We start from the raw sequence: 23894 nt of genomic DNA, 5'->3' as shown, positions 1-23894 counted from the left end.
TCTTCCCCGCTTTGCCCTTGCTGCTATGGGGCCTCCTCTTACTTCTCTTATTCGACATCTGGCTCTCTCTAATTGCGCCCCCTGGGCTCCTGGACTTACAATCTCAACCCCATTTATTACAACCACTGCCACCCACCGCTGCCCCAGGAGTACCACCTCAGATAGCGCCATTACTCAACTCACCTCACTTCAGCGCTATGGATTTTGGATGGGCGGGGGCACCTACAGTGAGTGTGGGGGTCCTTTGGCATGTTGGCGATGCCTGCAGCTTGCTCCCTGTTGCACTCTTTCAGTGGAAGGGAGCGACGGAAGATGGCAAAGAAACGAGTGGGGACTTAACACCTTTTCAACTGACATATCCCCCCTTTCGATCCACTTCAGCCACCCCAGACTTTGGACCCCTCTGCTACACCGTTCCAGGTCCACAGGAGAGGAGCGAAGACGAGACACTCTCCCCCTACACCACCGCTGGTTTCCAGCTATTCGAACTTTATGAATCCGCTTGCACGATACTAATATCTGCACAAATCTTTCTGTATGTGGAATGTATGTTTGTATGCATATAGTTGAATGATCCCACATTTTTTAAATTAATTTAATTTTATATCCTCTGTTTTATTGTACCATAGTATGCTTATAATGTTATAGTGGGGTATGTATGCAGAGAATGCTTGTCCGGTATATATGAGGGGACTGAGAGTGCAGCCTGGAGCCCCCTCCACTGAGTGCAGAAGCAGAAGTGGATGCGGGCCCGGATCCGCCTCTCATCCTAGAGTGCATGGTATGAATGACCTGCCGAGAAGAACGGGGACTGTGGGAGGAGAGGAGGGGTCTACAGGGATGGGGACGGGCTGGAGCATTGTGGTTACGACTGGGAGGGGCAGGTATGACGGGAGCTACAGGGCTAGCCATTACTGTGGAAGGAGGGTTCGCTACAGCGATCCCTTGTTCCGGCCCTGAAAGCTCAACCCAAGGACCTGGTGACAAGAGAAGTCAGGGCCTTGGTCTCAGGTTGCTGTTGCTAAATGCCAGGTCTGTGATTCATAAATCTCCCCTCATCCGGGACTTAATATTAGACGAAAAGGCAGACCTGGCATGTATTACTGAAACCTGGCTGGGCCACGAGAGAGGAGTACCCCTCTCAGAAATGTGCCCAGAAGGGTTTCAGGTGCTCCACCAACCATGACACCAAAGAAGGGGTGGGGGAGTGGCAGCTATCATCCGAGAGTCATTAGTTCCTCGCAGAATCCCTGCTCCAGAGACTGCTGGGTGTGAGTCCCTCCTTGTGAAGTTGGACCTAGGGGTCAAGTGGGCTTGTTTTTGACGTACCTACCTCCCAGCTGCATCACAACAGCCCTGCCTGCGCTCCTAGAGTCAGTAGCCAGCCTGGCGGTTGAGTTCCTCAGACTTATAGTACTGGGGGACTTCAACCTGCCATCTCTCGGCGAATGCTCATATGAGGCCCAGGAGTTCATGGCTTCCATGACAACCATGGACTTGACCCAGGTAATTCAGGGTCCGACTCATACAGCAGGACACACGCTCGACCTTGTGTTTCTCTCGGGGCAGTGGAGACGTGATCTGGAACTAAAGGGTATAGAGATCTTGCCCTTGTCATGGTCAGATTACTTCCTGCTGAGGCTTGATTTTCGGAAGCTACTCCCCCACTGCAGGGAGGTGGAGCAGATTAAATGGTTCCGCCCCAGGAGCCTGATGGACCCATTGGGATTTCAGACAAAGCTTGGAGAGATACCCTTGCCCACAATCCGATAGAGTCCTTGGTAGCTGCTTGGAATACAGTGGCAGCTGAGGCACTAGATTGGATTGCGCCTTTGCGGCCTCTCCATGGCAGTGGATCCAGGAGGGCACCTTGGTTTACCGAGGAACTCCGGGAGATGAAGCGCCAAAAGAGACGCCTAGAGCGACACTGGAGGGCTAATAACTCCGAATCCAACCGAACACAACTAAGAGTCTTTATTAGGACTTATTTAGTGGCAATACGGGCGGCAAAATGTGCTCATTTTTCCGCTCTTGTTGTGTCCACAGAATCTCACCCAGCTGCCCTGTTTAGGATAATCCACTCCCTCCTGAAAGGGAGGGACGTGGGGGAACCCTTTAAGGGAAGGGCTGAGGAATTTGCTCAGTTTCTGTCGGACAAAGTCACTCAGATTCAGACGGACCTTGACTCCACTTGGACAGTACCAGCGGAGATGCTGAGGGAGGGTCTTGATCAGATTTCTTGGAGTGAGTTCCAGCTTGTCACTCCTGAGGAAGTGGACAAGGCCATGGGAGCGATGAGTGCCTCCACCTGTTTGCTGGACCCGTGCCCCTCCTGGTTGATCTTGACCAGCAGGAAGGTAACACTAGGCTGTCTCCAGAGGATCGCGAACACCTCTCTGCAGGAAGGATCTTTCCCGCAACCTTTGAAGGAAGTGGTGGTAAGACCCCTCCTTAAGAAGCCTTCTCTGGACCCAGCTATCCTCAAAAACTATCGTCCAGTCTCCAATCTCTCTTTTTTAGGGAAGGTTGTTGAGAAGGTGGTGGCCTTCCAACTCCGACGGACCTTGGATGAAGCAGATTATCTAGATCCCTTTCAGTCTGGTTTCAGGACTGGTTATTGCACCAAAACCACCTTGGTCGCGCTGACCAATGATCTCTGGCGGGCCAGGGATAGAGGACATTCCTCTATCATGGTGCTCCTTGACCTCTCAGCGGCCTTCGATACCATCGACCATGGTATCCTTCTGCAATGGCTAGGAGAGGTGGGAGTGGGAGACACCGAATTACGGTGGTTCTCCTCTTACCTCTCAGGCAGGTCACAATCGGTGTTGGTTGGAAGACAGAGGTTGACCCCTAGGCCCCTTAAATATGGGGTGCCACAGGGCTCGGTCTTGTCCCCCCTCCTATTTAATATCTACATGAAGCCGCTGGGTGAGATCATTCGCCGGCACAGGATTAAATACCATCTATATGCGGATGATACCCAGCTGTATCTTTCTGCCCCGTGCCAACTCAGTGTAGCGGTGGAAGTGATGTGCCAGTGCCTGGAAGCTGTCAGGGCCTGGATGGGAGTGAACAAGCTTGCATTCAATCCCAACAAGACCGAGTGGCTGTGGATGTTGCCCCCCAAGGATAGTCCAGATACTCCATCTTTAAGCCTGGGGGGTGAAACCTTTCACCCCTCAGAGAGGGTCCGCAACTTGGGTGTCCTCCTGGACCCACAGCTGACACTAGAACATCATTTGTCAGCTGTGACCAGGGAGGCTTTTGCCCAGGTTCGCCTGGTGCATCAGCTGCGGCCCTACCTGGACCGGGAGGCACTTCAAATGGTCACCCACGCCCTCGTCACCTCAAGACTTGACTACTGTAATGCGCTCTACATGGGGCTGCCCCTGAAAAGTGTTCGGAGACTACAACTGGTCCAGAATGCAGCCGCGCAAGCGATATTGGGTGTACCGAGATGCACCCATGTTACACCTATCCTCCGCGAGCAGCACTGGCTCCCTTTCGGTTTCTGAATGCGCTTCAAGGTGTTGGTTATCATCTTTAAAGCCCTACATGGCCTAGGACCCAGATATCTACAAGACCGTCTTCTGCCACATACCTCCCAGCGGCCAATAAGATCACACAGGATGGGCCTTCTCCAGGTTCCGTCGACCAGACAATGTCATCTGGCGGTTCCTCGGGGGAGAGCCTTCTCTGTAGCTGCCCTGGCCCTATGGAACGATCTACCCCCAGAGATCTGGACCCTTCCCACTCTCTCGGCCTTCCGAAAGGCCACTAAAACCTGGCTATTCTGGCAGGCCTGGGGCTGTTGACCTCATGAATGAGGTCCAGCCCCACCTAGATTGAGTGCATGATTGTTTTTTTTTAACCTGCTTTTCTTCTCTTTTTTAAACTTTTTATTCTTTTAGAGATTTATTCCTGTAAGCCGCCCAGAGTCCTTTGGGATTGGGCGGCATATAAATTCATTAAATTTGAATTTGAATTTGCATGTCTCCCATATTGTGTTGGTTGACTGTTAACTGATGGCACTATTTATGGTACCCATTTGATCAACAGGAAGAATTTTAACAGGCAATTCTGTCTGTCTCTCTTGGCTTCTCTGTTTATGTTTGTATGTATGTGTATGTGTCTGTTGGAGTGGCGGGTTGGCTAGAGCCAGATAGTTATCAATACATTTTTATGCAGGGTGTGTGTGATGTCTGTAGCCTTAAAAAAAATACAAATCCATTCCGAAACTTGGTTTGGGGGTAAGTTGCCAAAAGAACTGAAATTCCTGGAATTGGATTAGCTGTTGTTTCAAATTCTTATGTGCAATACTTCACATTAGAAGGAATATTATATCCAGCCATTGAGGCCAGTGAGGACTATGGATACATATTCAGCTTCAACCCAATCCTTTCCTATTTTGGTTTATCCTGTTGTTTTTTTCTCTTTTCCAATAAATGAATTGTTGCATCAAACTATTCCTGTTTTTCTCTCTGAATGGTGAAAAATCATAATAAAGATATTTGATGACCAAAAATGTCTTACACAAACAAAATGAAAGACAAAGATATCTTTAAATTTAAAGATAAATTGAGGATAATATGCCAGTTTGTCCTGAACCAGTCAGGGAGTTCTATACCGGAGGTGGTTGCAAGATTGACAGCAGACTCCACCTTCTGTCCTTGTTCTTTGCTTCCACCCACCCATCTTTTTGGTTATCCTATTGATATATTCTAATTGTGTTCCTTTTTCAATGTTTATTTTCAGCTATTTCTGGAAGGCCGGTAAATAATGAAGGTGTTATTAAACACAAAGTTTAAGAGATTCAATTGAAAAAAACTTTATTCAAAACAAACTAAAATACAAACAGGAAATATTACAAAAAACAGACTAATCAGAATTAATCTCTGTTGAAATACAGACCAAACTCTCTCCATACGAACTTCTTACCAAGTTCCTTTAAAACCAAATGCTTTTTCCTAATTTATTTTCCTCCAGTCAAAAGATGGAGTGAAGGAAGAATTCACTTTTTACAAGGTGTATAGAGTGGCTCTCCTATTTCTATCATCACCACTCTAATAGTCCCTCCTATTTGCATAATTTTATGGCAAACAATGTTGGATTTTCATGGTTTCAAACTCAGTTTCCTAGTGTCCTCCAAATTCAAGCAAGAGACTGTTACTTTACTTTTTTAGGTTTTTTTCATCCTGTTCTCCTCCCCCAATTGTAGTGTCTTTCTTCATATTTTATCTCTTTCCTTCTTGCTTTTCTTTTATTGGGTCTCCCTTCAAACTAAGTTTTAGTTCGATTGTGGCATAACTCTTGATTCCAGCTATTTTTAATTCTGAAATATTGTAATAAGTAACTTTGTATAGGTAGTTCGTGGCTTATGAACATCGTGACCAGAATTTCCATTACTAAGCAAGGCAATTGTTTAGTGAATCATGTGTGTTTTGCTATCATTTTTGCCATGGTTGTTAAACAACTCCCTATACTTATTAAAGGGATTTTGGCTTCTCCTTTTGACTTTGCTTACCAGCAGTCAATTGGTAAAGTCCTAAATGGCAATCACATGATCCTTGGAGACTGCAGTCATCGTAAATATATGTGCTTGAATTTTAATCAGGTGACAGTGAGGATCTTGCAATGGTCTAAATGCAAGGACCAGTCACACCACTTTTTTCAGTGCTGTTATAACTTTGAATCTCTAAATAAATGGTTGGAAATTGAGAACTAAGTCCACACCCAAAGCCCAAAATTCCCACTTCTGTTTCAAGCTGTTCTTTTAAAAGCAAATCTCAGAATAATGCGCAGAACAACAACAACAAAAAAAAAAACACCTGGTATATTTCATCCTAGCAAAACTATGGACGATTGATGATTTTTAAAAATTGTTTTGATATTTTTAATGCAAACTTGACTAAAAATCTATTTAAATTATTTATTCTATAATTTAAAAAAAACTAAAATTAATAGTTATACATTGCAAGGAAGGATTACCATACATACGATCTATTCCAAATATTCACTAGAATGGAGTCTTAGTAATAGAATAATACACTAAAGAATATTTCTTCAGAACTGAAGTACTATGGTCCCAACCCAAGGATTTTCATACATATAACTGCATCAATGGAATACCAGCCAGATTTACATTACATGATGTAGGAATTCAGTAATTATTTTTAGATTCAGTCTAGAATGGAATCAGTGCTATTGTCCTCAAAGGGATCCTAAAAATATTTAAACACATACTTTTATGTACATATATCAACTTTATGAAGCATTTTGAGAGTTGATGCTAGAAAAGGTTCAAGAAATAGTTTTATACTGCTGTCTACTTGACCAGTAAACAAATCTAAATAGCAGCAAATAAAACTTAGATCTTGATTTTATTTCTATTTATTCCATTCTCCTTTAATTCTACCTGTAATTAAAATTTCTTTTGTCAATAAAATGATAAGAGTATCCCAAGTATTTGATGTGTTCAGAAAAAAATGTTATTATTGAAAAACAACCTATAGTCACTGAGTAATTCTGTGTTGACAGCCACAGTGATCGAGGGATTCATGCAAAAAATTATTGAAGGGGAAACTCTTTGGAAAACAAAGTTTGATGACATAGTATGAAATGTCTATTTTTCCCTAATAATGTGTTTTTAATAAAATAAGCCAAGTATGATGTGTTGTAAAATAAATTATGGATCAGTGTATTCAGAAGATATTTTATTACCATATATTAAGCTTTACAAGTTTTACTGAAGCTCATTAAAAGCACTACAAAATTATAAACTTACAGAGAAGAAATTAATTGTATAACATAAAACATAGATTAAGAGGGAATGGGTAATGAAGGGAAAGAAAAAAAGTCAAGATATAAACTACAAAAGGATGCACTAATACTGATTAAAACTAGGCAATAATTTCTTTGGAATGAGGGGTAGACAGGTAAGTTTTCAAGGGACGAAATCAGAATTTCATTGCTTTTAAGAGTATGATGTAGATCAAAAGTGCAACACCAATACACAGGTTTGTTGTATATAGGCACAACCTAATGAAAAAAAAAACAGCTGATATTATGCATAACATAAACTAACTTACAATAAGGCAGCACACAGTTTGTATTGCAACCTTGGCACTTACGTGATTGGATAATATTTGGCATAGCAGTGAAATGATACACAGAAATTTTTTGTTGTGGCTTTCCCCACATTTTTCTTTTTATATAAAAAGTATGCTATCCCTTTGAACCTTGACTTTTTAAAGTAGATTTTCTGATTGTTAACATTACCCTTGTAATGGTAATAGTAATCATATACTGTTTTTTTAAAAAAGCAATAGAAATCATTTAGAAACAAGACCATATGAATTTTTCAGAAATAATGAAGTTACTACTGAATTAATAAATTTAGGGATGGGTTGAGCAAAGCCTCTAGTGCCTTATGAGACAATATGGTTCTAAAATCATGTTTATTTATGAATGTTATTTGATTGTAGTATGCAATTAAAAAGTACTTTTTAAAGCTCTTTAAAAGTTGTGCTAGTTGTTAAACTCAAAAGTTTTACAAATTACTTAACAACCTTTGCTAGAAGATCAGTATTACATACATTTTGGAAGCATTTTTTACAAATTTTCTAACTCATTTGAATCACTTGAAACCAAGTCACCTACAGTCATGCCCTACAAAATATTCCTTGTATTCTTTTCATTAAATTTGACTGAAACAGTTATTTCATCAAAATCTGAACATACTCCTGAGGCAGTATTTCATTTAAAAAAAAATCAAACAACACTATTCTGCAGTTTGTGATATACAGTTATGCAATATATGTTATGTGTATTGATAACAATTTAAAATTAACTTCTTTAAAGTATTTTATAATGTTATAAATGGAACTTATTATATGTTAACTACACATCATATATTGTCATTCATTTGCCTGTACATGTATATTTCCTGCCCTCACTTAAACTACTACAAAACACCAAACATTGGTGCTTACATTGCTAAAAAATCTTCAGGTTAAAAACAATCCCTAATACTAGGAGTTTTTCTTTACATTTTAAAACAAAATTTAAAGTATCCTTTCTCTTTCAAGGATAATTTCTTTCTAAATTTGAATTAAAATAAATTTTAAATTTTATCAGGTGAACAAAGACATTTAAAGTGAATTTGCAAAATAGAAAGAGCTTTTTCTTTCAGAGTGCAATCATCAGGATGTTTAATGTCAGTGGACTCTTTTTCCACTGAAACAGAAGGAAGGAAACAGCAGCCAATCAATATGTGACACAGTGTAGAAATGTTACCTAAAGTAAAAGCTAATAGTATTTACTAATGCTATTTATGCTATTTTTAAAAAAATTAGCCATCATTAACAATTTTAATGGAATTATTTGCATAGAACAGGGTTATGCTTAAAAAAAAGACTTCTGAGTAAGCATTGCAACACAAGATAAGGCACATGTTTTTTTTTTCTGTAATATATGAAATTCAAAAACAGTTTTTAGGAGATGAATACTCCTACAAGATGCCTGTTTTACCCTGTTCTACCTGAAGAATGCAAAAAAGCAGCTAAACATAAAATAAAAAATCTTAATCTCTTACAAGAAGCCTTACCTGAAGCCCTAAAAAAAGCAGAATTATACTTAGTAGAAATAGAAAGCTAAAGTAATATCCTTCGCTTTCAAACAAACTACAGCAACAAAAGAACAGCCATAAAATGCAGACTACTAGTTTTCATAATGAATAACTTCTCCTTTCCTACAAGTGCCTTTTGAAGATAACGAAGCTACTTTGTTAGGCACTTGGGCTAACTGCAAAGAATTAATGCAATGAAATTTGTTGTACAAAACCTAAAACTGCATTTCATCTTTTCTATCAAACTTTCCATTAAAGTGCTAGAACCTGAAGTGTAAAATAAAAGAAATGGAAAATCATAAGCAAGTACGCAATTAAACTATATGCTTTACGTGCTCTTCTGACTAGAACACCAGGTTCAAAAAAGCTTGAAATAATGTAAGAAATTTTTATGCTATTCCAGATAAGATTCTCAGAGTATCCATTTTATTTTTAAAACAATAAAACCATTTGCCTTATCTTATGCTCTAAATGTGATGCAGCAATTATATTACAGTGGTGCATACTCTCACTGACATGTGCACATTTTTAGGCTATAGAAATAGCTCCAACTTCCACATATAAATATCAAGTTTTGAATGACGTATTCTATATGCATGCATATTAAGTGCAACATCTGATTTTTATTTTCCACTTAAGAGTCTTGATCAAACTCTTTGCAGGACTTTGTTGCTGAACTACACAAAACCATTAGATGCTAAATCTGAGAATGATCTGGATTCTGTTGAATGATGAAGTGGCTGAAGATGTGTCCCAGGTTGAGTGCTGACAGCATCTAATTGCTGTAGATATTCATCTTGCAAGTTTTCATCAAGAAAAATATTCTGAAACTGGAAAACAGACAAACTTTATTAAATAGAAACCATCCAATCTATCTTAAGCTACAACCAGGTAAAAATGATATTACACCCAAAAAATAATAATGTTATTGCTTAAATAGAAAGAATTGGACTTAACTAGGTTGCACTGAAATCAATATACCATATTTTTGGGAGTATAAAACACAACTTTTTTCTCCAAAAAAGAGAGTGAAAATCTGGGTGTGTCTTATACACTGAATACATAATTTTTGGCCTCCCGAAACTACGCCCCCTGCACATCCCATTTTTTGCAAAAATTGAGGTTTAGAGGGTTTGGGAGGCCTGCAAAGTGTTCCTGGGGGCTGGGAGGCCAAAGATGAGCAAAAAACAGGCAATTTTTTGCTCTTTTTTGCCCTCCCCATCCCCCAGGATCACACTACAAGCCTCTCAAAGCCTCTGCATGCCCTGTTTTTTGCAAAATATGGGTGATTTTTTTGTTCATTTTTGCCCTCCCCAGCCCCCAGAAACACTTTGCAGGCCTCTCAAACTCTCGGCATGCCCCATTTTTCACAAAAAATGGGGCGTGCAGAAGGTTTGGGAGGCCCACAGATTGCTCCTGGAGGCCAGGGAGGGCAAATACGGTTTTTTCAAAAATGTATCTTTTCAAAATCTTGGTGCATCTTATACTCTGGTGCGTCTTATAGTCCGAAAAATAGGGTAAATTTATTCATTATGAAAAGTTAAGTCAACCTGATTTCAAAATGTTAATTTAGGACTGGCTAATCCCTCATACCCCAGTTTTCTATTGGACAATGATTTTGTCTTATCCTCAGACCACTGTGGAAACAGCCCAATATTTTTAGTTATTCCATTATTAATAAAGAAGTATTTCTCTCTCTTTTCAATAAAAATCTTGCTTTATAAAGTATCTATGATATCTTAATGATGATGATGATGTCTGGGACTATACTGGTTTGCACAGAGCTACATGATTGTGGCTTTGAAGACAAAATAGATTTGCTGTTATATTGAGGTCCAGTGGTCCATCTGTAGGCTGTTAACTGGGGAAAACAGCTACCTGACCTAAACAGAGGAAAAGATCACTCGTGAGTTATATCTCAGATTAGCTTGTTATAGATTTTTCTCAGGGTCTGACAAATATGGTACATTTCAAAAACTATATATCCTGTATATTTTATTATTTACTATTAAAGGCAGTCCATTTGGTGTATACTTCACATCATTTTGTCTATTTCATGTACTACTTCTGAGTCTTATTGGGTATGACTTGCTATTAGCTGTTTTTATCCCTGTTAGTTTCTGACTCATTTAATTGCACAAATAATGGATGAATAATATTCAGAAGATAAACTGGAATTTTCTATATTTTGGCTTACTATAACAGTGAGCACATATAACAGTAAAAAAACTCTACAAGACTGTTTTAAAAGTGTTATTTCCATACCTTTGATGGCTGTTGTTCCAATAATACAGGATCATACTGCATTTGCTCTGACCCATTTGCCTGGGCTTCAGACACACACTGATACATTGACAAAGCACCAGCATAGCATGGCTCCGAAGTTTCTGTAACTTGCTGAGAGTTCTGCTCATAGGACTGACTTTCAGGGACTTGAAAACAGTTGAGAAAATCTAAATCAGAAGAACTTGGAAAAGTAGACAGATTAAAGTTTTCAGTGAAAAAGTCTACCTCTGTAAAATCTGGGAATTGTGACATCATGCTGGTAGGTTGCTTGTAAGGAGCATATTCCTCTCTACAGGCATATGATGCTGTACTGTCTTCAGATTTGTAAGGAAACTCCTGAGTTATATCTTGTATGTCAGAAAAGTCAAATGGTTGTATCTGCTGTTGGGAAGGGTTAAGAGTTGTGCTGCTGAGAGAGTTCCAGTCTGTGAACATCCCATTTACCTGCATGTGCTTCATCTTTTGGCACAGTTGCTGTTGCTGTGGCAGCTGCTGTGGCAGCTGCGGTTCCATCATTGTTGGTATCTGCTGCTGATCTATTTGCTGTTGCATTAAACAAGCAGAATTCTGAAACATGGGCTCCTGTTGCTGGCAACTTGAATACAAGACATCAGTCTTATTTAAAGACTCCTGAACATAGGTCAAGATTTCATCAGTTATGTCACCATCTCTGATCTCATCCACACCAGCAAAATCATTCTTAAAAAACTCATCGTCCTGCTGAAAATTAAAGTCTACATCATCAAAGTCAGTCTCGAGCATATTCATGATACTGAACAATTCACTGTTTTTGTTATCCTGAAAAAGCCCTACATTTTCTTCGGGGACCATCAAGTTACTATCTTGAGGACAGTCAGTCAGCTCTTGTTTGAGGATGCTATTATTCCCTACTGATAAAAGAGCATCCTGCCAATTTCTGGCCATCAATTCACCTCTAGTGTCTGCAAAAAAATCCCTCTCAAGAGATATTTTATTTGAAGCAGGTGGGCAAAGATAAACTGATTCATCCTGCTGCAACATTGCTCCCAAAAGTGAATTGGGATCAACAGATTCTTTGCACAGTACAGCCTTGGGAACAGCTCCTTTTCCAATACCACTTTTAACCTTTGTCTGAGATGAATCCATTATGCCAGGCTGAGGAAATACTACTTCATACAATACAGCCTCACCTGTAGCAAACATGAAAGGCAGTTTCATATTGCGCTTTCGTAAATGCTCTGCCCCCTCTTCATCTCTGAATTGAAAAACACAGAGAGTAAAATTAATTGAATTTTAGTAGTGAAATATGTAGTGAAATATCTAGTGTGCACAGAAATAATCTAGTAGAAAATCTAGATTGTTAATAATTATAAATATATTATAATCTATTAACTTGATTATTAAAATGAGTTTGAACCTGTCTAAATGAGATAGAATAGGAGCTTACAGGATTTTATACAGAAGCTACAAAATTAAGAATACATAAGAAATATAAATTAGTAAAAAATAACTTGCAGGATGGATGGGACACATCATTAAATTGATCACTGTATAATTCTTTGCGGTCATATAAGAATTGCATTCCCAAATCAAGCTTATTTGTTTTTTATTTTAAAAATCAAGCTTACAATAGCAACAGCATGTAGACTTATGCTTTACAGTGCTTTACAGCCCACTCTAAGGGTTTACAGAGTCAGCATATTGTTCTCAACAATTTGGGTCCCCATTTTACCGATCTCAGAAGGATGGAAGGCTGAGTCAACCTTTAGCCAGGTGATATTTGAACTGCCAAACTGCAGTCAGATAGCAGTCAGCAGAAGTAGCCTGCAGTACTGCACTTTAACCACTGTACCACCACGGCTCAATGTTTGGGATTTTTTGCTTATTTATTTGTTTTAAAATGATGATTTGCCTTGCTCCAATACTATAACAGAGGTGGGTTTTTTTGGTTTTTTTTTACAAAAAAACTGATTACAAGAAGAGTGTATAAAAAAAAGGGGAAAGTGAAAATATGACTGAGCATTTTTATAATTTGTGCATATCCTATTTTTTATTTTTACTTTTGTGTGAAATGTATCCTTTAAATCTTTAATGTCATAAAGGACTATTCTTTATCAACATTCATTGTGTGGATCCTTCTACTAATAATTCTATTAAGTTTTATTCCAACCACTTTATTTTGTAAAAGGAATTCCTCTAATGATTGTTTCTTAAACATTTGGCTTCTATGAAGCATTTTTGTTACAAACCTAAAAACATAAAATAGTAGGGGAAAATATTTGAAATGGCCACAAATCTTCATTACTTCATTTACTTAGAGTATAAAAATGAGTGCAACCACAAAGAGCTATGTGAAATATAAAAAGTATGAGAACAATAATCAAAATTTAATAGCAAAGCAATAATTTTTCAGCAGTACACATTTCCAATTATTTACTTTAAAACAATCCATACTAATTATATGAATTATGAACATTTTGGACTTTTCATCATAAAATACTCCTCTATGAAATAATAAGGAAAATAAGCCAGCCCGGATCTATATTAGAATATGCTGATTTATCTGATTTAGGAATTGATAGTTATAAACTTATCTTGGCAGATACTTACGTAAGAGGTCTCTGTGTGGCAATGATATAATCTGGTCTTCCATTTTTATAAACTAGGCGAGCATTTGCTTGAACCCAGGCCCATCGATTTTCCTTGGTAAGAAGTCTAAATACTGTCATACCACTCTCTCCAGTTTTTATCACTAAAAATAAATACAGAAATATATCAATTAATATATTAATTATATTTAATATTCATATTTATTAGCATACTTTCATCAAATTCTTATACAGCTGAGTAAACCATACCTTGGGTGAAAACAAAATTAAAGGATCTTAACACTGTTAAAATATCCTAATAATTACCTTCAGTAGATCTGGCACCCAACAGATCAATCACTATACATTGGTTATCAATATTGTCCACTATTTATTAGAGGAGCAATATTTAAATAAGATAAAGATATCTTTTACTTGCTGTTCTGTATTGGTGAAAAAGAGAGCTGTTTATAAGAACAAATGAAACACGATGACAAGACTTCCATTAAGGAAAGGGGAGAAGTATTTCCGATAAAACATTTTTAGAAGAAGTTCAATCAATCAACATAAAGTATTGATTTAAAAATATTTAAATACAGCAAAATACTGCAATACATTCTTTGCCTTTAGAAAAATACTTTAATATACATGTTCTAACTGAAAATGGATCTAGTGGCAGAAAATACAGAGTGGGATGTGATCAGAATATGTAGGTTCAAGCAAAAATAATTCACATGGGCATATTAAAATACTGCCTCTTCCAACATAAACTTATATTTAGTAAAAGGAGATGTCTAAAGGAAAGTTGAAAATAAAAGAAAATATATATTAAGATATACTTTAAAACTTATTCTGGCACTTATTTCTCTCCTTATCAAGACCTCATCAAGATATATCTCTTACTTCTGACATGGTTCTCAGCACAGTAAAGCATATCGGCTGCATGGATAAACTGGTATCCTGTTCCTCTCATGCAAAGTTCTGCCTCAGTGTAACCCAGCACAATTCTTCCCCTGAAAGATATATTTGACACAATTTTTTATCAGTCACTCAGAGGAAAAAAAAAATACTAACCACATCATCAGTATCAGCATTCAATAGGTCAGTTGGAAAGAACAGATACAAGCAAGAACATTACTACAACTGTTCTTCACAACAGAATGAGTGGAAATGTCAGAGCATCTGTTTAAATAATGGGGAAAAGTGAAACACGGTCTGGCTCTCTGCAGTTACTATCTCAAGATATCAGTCCTTGAACTGTACAGAATCAGCAGGGGCTGTTCTGACCAGGATTTATGACTTTTCCAAACCTTGGGGGGGAAAGAAAAAAATGTTCTGGGGCATGTCACCCTCTAAGCAGAGATTAAGAAAATTGTTTTACCTGCTCCCAGAAGCAAAACAGTCATTGGATTGGGAGGGTGATACAAACAATGCTGCCCTCTCTTTTAATAATGCCCAAGAGGACATTTTAAAAGAGATGTGCCTTTCAGAATCCCCCAAAAAAGCCTTAAGAAAAGAATCCCACTTGTATTTTTACATGTTTTGTGGGCATGAGAAAAAGAATGCATATTCTTAACTATTTGTGATTGATGCTGAAACTGTCTGATAATACTTGTTGGGGGAAAAGTAAGATTAATATTAAATAAATAAAGCAACAATGTGGGCATAAAACTGAATATAACATAATTTAGAAGATTTTGCTAACAATAATTGTATGGAAAAATGACCTAACCAAATGTAGCTGCCTTCCTAAATATATATCTAAAACTTACTATATCAAAAGTATCAGTGGATTATGATTATTCTGAGCAATAATTCTTTATATAACAAATAAAGGAAGATTGAAAAGAAAATGGTACTGATATTTTAAAGAACTGTCCTTACATGTTGAAATTATGGTGTACAACTCAGCACACATGGACAAAAATATTCATTATTTATCTTTTTAAACTTACTTTGCGTCACATCCAATTGGTGTGAAGTCCAGCTTATGTTTGGTTCTGAAAATAAAATTCTTTGTACGAATTTCAAGAATGGAAGGTGGCTGAAGTGGAGTAGCCACTGCAAACAAAGCTAGCTGGGGAGATATAACAGTTCCATCTTTCCCTTTCTTGTTCTGACCATGGAGAAACTTCAATCGCCCTTGAAAATTCATAGCCTTTAGAAGAAGAAAAAAAAAAGATGTAATCATATTCTTTAGTTTTAATCCATATTCATCTCCTTGCAAAAGACAACTGCAGTGAAAGAAAAAATTGCAATTACTGGTACTGGTATTTGTTTAATCATCGTTCAACATTACAATGGCACTGAAAAAAGTGGCTTATAATTGTTTCTCACACTTACGACCACTGTAGCACCCACCCCTATGGTCATGTGATCAAAATTTGGGTGCTTGGCAACTGGCATGGATGAATGACAATTGCACTGTCCCAAAGTCATGTGATCACCATTTGTAACATTCTCAGACAGCTTCTAATAAGCAAGTCAATAGGGGAAGCCAGATTCATTTAACAACTGTATGATACACTTGATTTACTTAACTACTATAGCAAAAGAGATTGTAAAATGTAAAAAAACTCATTTAACCATGGCTTAGTAGTGGAAATTTGGGGCTAAATTTTGGTCTAAGTCAAGGACTACCTATAGTAGTATCACTAATATACACTTTGGTATATAGATAGTGCTCTACTTACAACCATCTTTAATGACTATTCATCACTGAAAAAAGTGACTCATGATCATTTTTCACACTTTGCAGCACCTCCGTGGTCACATGATCAAAATTTGGTTGCTTTGCAACTAACATATATTTATTACGGTTTCAGTATCCCAGGGTCATGTGATCACCTTTTCAATGCTGTGACAAGCAAAGTAAAAAAGAGGAATCCAGATTCACTTAAAAATCATGTTATTAACTTTCATAACTGTGGTGATTCACTTAACAACTGTGGTAAGAAATGTCATAAAATGGAGCAAAATTATCTTAACAACTGTCTGCTTACCAATGAAAATTTTGGGCAAAGTTGTAGTTGTAAATCGAGGGCTACCTGTATTAATGTTAACGTTTCTTGATACACTATTAATTATTACTCTAAATTAAAATACTTCATGATAGTTTCTGGCTGCAGGTCAAATATGAAAACCAGAGCAATCTGTTTGCTGAAATCTTGATTCAAGAAAAGCGGGATGTGTTTCCTTTTCAACTTTATGGTACAAAGCAGGGTCTCGAGCTCAGTTTAAAATCTGACCATTCTCTCTTCTATTATGTCAAGAAAGAAATAATTATTTCGTCTTTTAAAAGACTAAGAGATAAATAAAGGGCAATGTCTTAAAAGCAACTTAGATCCTTCAAAATTTTGGAAGTTACTTTTCAATCTTCTGAGCCTCAGAATAATAACTACAGAAGTTTTATGGTTATCCTAAGCTTTCTTTTTCATTGTGAGTGGCACTGAAATACTCTTAAAAATCCAAGATAATCTGACATATGTGAAATGGCTCCAAGGTAAACAGGTGTAAACATTTTTAACTACTGGAAGACATTCAATTGACAACTTAAAGGACTGCACTTCAATGTCCTACTGTGATTCTTATGTATATTGAAGATTGGCATTAGAAATGGAATTCTTTGAATGAGAGATATAAACACACCATCTTAAGGTTTAGCTTAAAAAAATCTTTCTTTATTGCAACTCCTCATATTCTTAAGAATGTGTTAAGATATCCATAAAGGAAAGAGCTTCTTGTGAACTTAGAATAGGTGCCATGTAATTATCCTAAAGCCAAATATTTAGAACCAGTCTGGTCTAGTGTTTAAGGTACCGGAAGAAATCAGGAAAGTGCAGTTCCAGTCCTACCTTAGGCATAAAGCTCGCTGAGTGACTTTGGGACAATAATTCTCTCAGTCTAACCCACCTCATATGGTTGTTGTGGGGAAAATAGGAGGATGAAGGAGTATTATGGATGTTCATTACCTTCAGTTACTTATAAAAAAGTAAACTCAGGATAGGAAATTAAGATTAATTAAGAACTATTTTGACTTAAGAAAATTTGTTCTTGCCTGCCTAATAAGCAGGATATTCCTATTTCTAAACATTCCATTTTAAAATGGAAAATAAGTTCAATTTATGAGTTAACCTAATGGCATTGACTGTCTACTGTTTATTCTTTTCAGATATTGAAGATTCATAAATCACAGTTTGCAATGTGTGAATTCTAGAAGTTAGCAATGTTTTAGTAACCTTTGTAATGTTTTGGCTATTTTCCTTTGCTTTGCTATTCAATGTGGCCTGTGCAGAAGTGAATCTGATTAATTATTGCTCTTATTTCCTGGTAGTGTAGGCCAAATTAATAATTCAAAAGGTCAAGGGAATCCTTCTTGCCTCCAGAATACTTGTATATCTGATTTTCATTATTTCATATGCTATTTAGAATTATATTTTCAGAATTCTTTCAAAAATCTTCTTCCAACTTTTCTGTAGATTGCTGTGGTAGTCCTCCCTCCCTAGTTCCATTTACTGTTCTGGGAATGAGGGAAAACTTATCGAACAAGAACTTTTATGAGTTCTAATATCTCTCTATCTCCCCCCCCCACACTTCTTTTCCTTTTATGCAGTAGTGTTAAAATTGCTGCTAGTAGTATGCATGTATGTACTGCAGGTTTCTTATGACACATTAAAATATACTATACCCATTTTGCAACCTACTCTTGAGACATTATGACCTACCAAATTTAGCTACTTTCAAAGATTTTTTTCACTGATTGTGGTCAACACAATTTTGTGTACTTACCATATTTTTCGGAGTATGAGACACACCTTTTTTCCTCAAAAAAGAGGCTGAAAATCTGGGTGCGTCTTATACATCAAATACAGCATTTTTTGCCTCCCGAAGCCCCGCCCCTTTACCAAAATGGCGGTACATACCCTTATGGAGGCTTTCAGAGAGCTCCTGGGGACTGGGAAGGGCAGAAATGAGCAAAAAACAGGCTGTTTCCCTCCCTCCCAGCCCTCAGCAGCACTCTATAAGCCTCCATAAGGCTATGCATGCAATTGTTTTGACAAAAAACGGGCCCGTTTTTGGAAGGTTTGCAGAGTGCAAGAACTTTTTTTCCCCTTTTGGAAATCAGCTCTTTAACTAATAGATGAGAATTACATTGATCAAGTCCTGTGCCAGCAGAAACAAAGTCTTAGGTGCTGCAGATTGTCAGCTATTTCTTCTCCAGCACATGGATAAATACACCTGGAAACATCTACCTACCTACCTGCTCTCTCTTTCTCTCCCTACCTATCTACTGTATTTCTCTCTCTCCCCCTCTATCTATCTACGTACCTACCTACTATCTCTCTCTCTCTCCATACCTATCTACTGTATTTCTCTATCTCTATTTTTCTGTCTCTATCCCTATTACCTACCTACCTACACACACGCTCTTTCCCTACCTACCTACCTACTGTATTTCTCTATCTCTCTATCTTTTTATTTACCTACTCTTTGTCTCCCTACCTACATACTGTATTTCTCCCTCCCTCCCCCCCTCTCCCTCTACCTATCTACCTACCTTTTTTAAAAAATTGCCTCTTCAAAACCTTGGTGTGTCTTATACTCCGAAAAATATGGTAATTAGCAGATATTATATATTGTTTTGTGGCAACAGGCTTTTATAGGATAATATGTGTAGGATAACAAAGGTGTGGTGGAGAGGCTATAAACCAAAGATTTGCCATAGAGCATTGCTATCATGAGAAATTAAACCATTCACTGAAATCAAATAATTATGTACTCACCAAAAATCCAGATGAATTATCCAAGAGGCAGCGTAACCTACAAATGAAATTTCGCTCCATGAAGGACGAATTCTCTGGGGGAAGCTGGTCAGGGTTGTAATATGTTGCTGTTTGTTGAAAGCCATTATCTCCTATAAGAGGGAAAAATAACCTTAGAATCTCTTTGAATAAAATTTGCATTATAAAAATTGCAATTTAAGTTTCTTCCCAACCAGACTTTGAATGGCATGCTAAGAAAGTATGCAGCAACAAAAAGTGAGTGAAGAAGAACAATTAAGTGAAATATTATATTCAATTACTTATAAAAACTGACAACATTTTAGATTTTAGGAAATGAGATTGTTTCATATGGAAAGGTATGTATTATTAGGCTTTCTCTTATCAGTTTTTCTTTCCTGAAAATTCATGTAATTTTTTGTTCATAACCAAAACTTCCACTGTTTTCCCATACAGTTGCTTTTTCTGTTTTCAACATTATTTACTCACTTCTAAACAGACAAATTTAACTGATGTATATTTTTAATTTCAAATCTATCTATCTATCTATCTATCTATCTGTCTGTCTGTCTGTCTGTCTGTCTGTCTGTCTATCTCTCTCTCTCTCTATCGTCTATCCACCTCACACAGATCATATGGAAAATCAATTTTAATTTACAATTATTGTCTAAATTAAACCTTTAAATTTAATGTATCAAAATGTTTTTATGAGCAAAGTAAGCTATATATTTTATAAAGTTGACATGTACTTAAAATAAGTGGTAGTTATTACTTCTATCTGCTTCAAATTATACTTCTTGAAGAGATTACAGTTTTTTAAACTTTCCCTTTAAAAACTGATAAGATGCATAAAATTAAGGGCATCTTGTATTGATGTAGTCTTCTGATGTAAAGTAGCAAATGCATTATGAATCACCTTTTCAGTTATCTGTAAATTTTAACCTGATTATGTATTTACTTGCATCTATCAGATCCTCACCTTGCATTATCTGTCCAGAATCTGTGGACTGTATAGGATTAAGAGCCCAGTGAATCTGACGCTGGAATTCTGGTCTATCTTCTGTGTGAATTAATTCAAATACACACTGGTGTATAATGTCAGACTACATCGAAGAAATAATAATAAAAATATTTCAGGCATTTTATTCACCAAATCTGATTAATAGAATGAGCGCCAGAGTTTATCTGAGTATAATTGAGAAATAACACAGGAAAATGATTTACATGGAAAAAAAACCTACTGAATAAGTTAAATACTTTTTTATCATTATGGAACAATGTTACTAGCGAAGAAAGGATAGACTAAACATCTAGAATCTAGAAACGTAGGGTCCTTAGTGCCTTTTGCGGTTGGTTGTTTTTTTAGCAGAGGTTTCACTCTCTGCAAGAAAACAACCAATGTCTGTAGCCAAAACAACCAAGCTCAGAGAGCACCAAGGATGCCACAATTTAAGTATGAACTCCAAATATTTTCTTCAATTGATAACTAGATGTATGCGGAAGAGAAAAAAGTCTGGAGTGGGTTTCTTTAGAAGAGATGTGAACATAGAAATGAATGTAGTCCATTCATCCACAGAAGAGGATTACAGAATATAGTTTGGAATCAAAACTTAAACTTATATAAAAGTTTAAAAACTTTAACATATATTTAAGCCACCATGTTGCCTTTTTAATAACATTTCTTAATTTTTAAGGCCTCCTATAGTCATTTGAATGCTTGTTATCTGTGAAAACAGTAGATGACATTAGGGATAGACATATAATGAGGACAAACCATATTTTAATATGCTCCGAGAAGTTAACAGCTCTGGGGGGGAAATTGAACAGGGAGAAAAATGAATAGTTTTCTTTAAAATGAGTACCATAACAATTTCCTGAATTGTTTGTGCACCCCACTATTTTTTTCAGTGACCCAAGCAAGTGATGTTTAAAAAGTTGCATTTCACTATGTAACAACAATATAGTAATAATATAAATTGTTTAAAAAATCTATAATTTAAGTGCATACCTGCTGGAAACCCAAATAATCCTGGATTGTAGAAGACACATAAAATATGTGGGCATCTGATGTGACAACTAGCACAAAGCCATTTAATGCCTGAAAACAATAGCAATATGGTTTTTAAAAAAGCATTGGTTTTAAAATGACTTATTGATCATGCATGAACAATTTACTAGTAAAATAGCAATAGTGTGATATAATAATCTTAACAACACTTTGTGTATGCACCAAACAAAGCAGCAGAATTATATTTCCAATTCTAGCCTTTTAATTTAAAGTAATACTTTAGAAAGCACACTGATTTTTGTGAATAGATTTTTAAGGGACCAGGGGGGTGAAATAGAAAAAAAATCTAAAAAAAAAAAACCTTTTATATTTTCCGAGGTACTTTTTAATATTGGCATAAGAGTTAAATATAAAGGCAAAACCAGATAGACAACAAGAAGAATTAAAAGAGAAACTGAGGTTTTAGGTTTTTTAAAATGTAAGACATGCAAGGCTACTTACATACAGTGGCTAAATGGCACAAAAGTGAGATTTTTCAATCATAGATTTTCAGAAAACCAGTGGGATGTACAGTACATAAAAACCAGTACATAAAAATTAACATTGAGTAGATTCATACGTTGCACAAAATAAGAATCAAGCAAGCATAATGTCCCTTAATTTGATCTATTAGGGAAACAACTGCAATTTGTTGCCAGAAGAATTGCAACCAAACTATTATCCAACATTTGTTTAACTGCCAGGCAAAATTTATTTATTTATAAATCATCTACTACTACAATCTGGGCTGAGAAAGAGAATGCTGTCCTATTAAATCAGTGGAGAAATGAATGATGATTCCCAAAAGTGCTTTTCAAAAGGCAACTGGACTTTCTTTGGGTTTTTTTCTTTGAAAACATTTCCGCTGCTCATCCAAGAAGTTTCTTCTATTCTAAAGGACAGAAGAAGTCTCTTGGATAAGAAGTGAAATGTTTTGAAAGAAAAAAAGTGAAGTCCAGTTGCTTTTGGAAAAGCAGTTGCTTTTGGAAAAGCACCTTCGGGATAATCATGACCGGGACAATTGAAATCTCCACAGATGTATGATATCATAACTCTTTCTCAAATAGCAAACAAGTCTGTTAAGAGATTAGTAATTCAGAAGTCCATGAAATTGGGAAAGTGATTCCTTTTATTGAAGTAGTAAAACAAAGGAAAAGCAAAAAAAAGCAACAACAAAAAAGAAGAAAACCTCCAAGAACAGTCCCAAAATTGTATTAATAATAATAACTGGGCAGACCCAAGGCATTTTGCAATATAAAGTTCCTTTGTACATTGCTGTAAGAAATTCCTTTGAAATATTCACAGTAATGATGATAATTACCTGCAGCAAAAGTTCACCTTCTAGCATATTCATTCTCCCTCTGGTCTGCACGATGCTGTTGCTGTCCTGCATGCTGTTTCTTTCAGGCTTTGCTGAACTCCTTGACTTCAATGTAACTGTAGGGGAAAAAATGAAATATTCAAAAAGTATTATAAGCATTTCACAGAAGTAAATTGGATAAATGTACCCAATCAAAATGTAATTCTGAAATAATATTAATAAAATGCATAATTTACCACTCTGTGTAGACAATATGAAATATAGAAGAAAATAAAAGCAATACAGCAACACAAAAATTCTATCTAGTCACTATAGTCAAACAGTTATATTAGTCTAAAATGCATAAATTCTTAACCTATCTCTACTCTGGTTTGCCAGCAAATGGTAAGTATTCTGATTTGGTGTGCAAGAAATACTAAGCAAACCCCTCCGGCTTTGCTTGACCCTCCCTTTATACCACCAGCCAATGGAGAACCAACTGCCCAACACAGCAATATTGCAATTGGAAGATTGCTTAGTTGATGGGTTTAGGTATCCTCCCACTTCTCCATTGGAAAAAAAAAGTAACTTCTTGATGATTGGATATCTACAAAGGAAGCCAAGCCAATCAAGCAGCAGTCCTTGAAATATTAAGTCAGCTACATTTTAAAGAATGTTATGTCTGTTTTAAAGGCTGTTCCCAATTGTTTTTTCTAAAAGTGCCAGTGAAGCAGCTGTGCATTATCGCTAGGGGCAGCCTTCAAACAGCCTTGTACTTCTTCCAAATAGTGTGTCTACTGTGAAGTTTTTAGAAAACTTGGTTTGGTAGTATCTTTTGTAAAGCTTATTTTTCCAAATGTCTTGCGTAGTCTTATTGGAATAGATTAAAATTGTTCCTTTGCTTCACCCAAACAACCCACCTCAAGCTATTAAATCTATCCTGTTTGTTCAAGTGAAAAATTAAATGCAACACTATTAATGACTGATCCCAAAGCTAATTTCATGTATTTAACATCTCTGTTGGTCACTGTAACATAATTTTGGCCTGTATTAATGATGCTAACTAAGAATGTAATTTTGTCACCTGTCTAATATTTGTCACTGCAGGATAGTTACAATAATGATCTTGCAGTGCTTTCCAAAGTTTCCAACTTTTCCAAAATGGTATGCAATTTCCAGATAATAAAATTGATTAGAAAATGAATTTTGGAAAGATTAGTTCCAATATGTATTATATTTTACAACAGAGTTAATCTTTTAATTATTAAACATATATAGTATTTGA

At 36.6% G+C, this 23894-nt stretch overlaps 1 protein-coding gene across 1 annotated transcript in view; it reads right to left on the bottom strand.

Moving 5' to 3' along the window:
• Positions 1 to 5201: 5201 nt before the first annotated feature.
• Positions 5202 to 23894, bottom strand: part of AHR (aryl hydrocarbon receptor) — a 67434-nt gene continuing 48741 nt past the window's right edge. The window contains exons 3-11 of the mRNA XM_032235507.1: positions 22631 to 22746; positions 21271 to 21360; positions 20242 to 20365; positions 19266 to 19396; positions 15438 to 15640; positions 14386 to 14495; positions 13505 to 13646; positions 10895 to 12149; positions 5202 to 9459 (exon numbers count right to left, since the gene is read on the bottom strand). Of these exons, the coding sequence (XP_032091398.1) occupies positions 9307 to 9459; positions 10895 to 12149; positions 13505 to 13646; positions 14386 to 14495; positions 15438 to 15640; positions 19266 to 19396; positions 20242 to 20365; positions 21271 to 21360; positions 22631 to 22746 (2324 nt within the window). The 3' untranslated portion in view covers positions 5202 to 9306. The remainder of the gene's footprint in view (positions 9460 to 10894; positions 12150 to 13504; positions 13647 to 14385; positions 14496 to 15437; positions 15641 to 19265; positions 19397 to 20241; positions 20366 to 21270; positions 21361 to 22630; positions 22747 to 23894) is intronic.

Source organism: Thamnophis elegans, chromosome Z (genome assembly GCF_009769535.1).
Source record: "Thamnophis elegans isolate rThaEle1 chromosome Z, rThaEle1.pri, whole genome shotgun sequence".
NCBI classification, from domain to species: Eukaryota; Metazoa; Chordata; class Lepidosauria; order Squamata; family Colubridae; genus Thamnophis; species Thamnophis elegans.
This window is presented reverse-complemented; position numbering and strand designations above follow the sequence as displayed.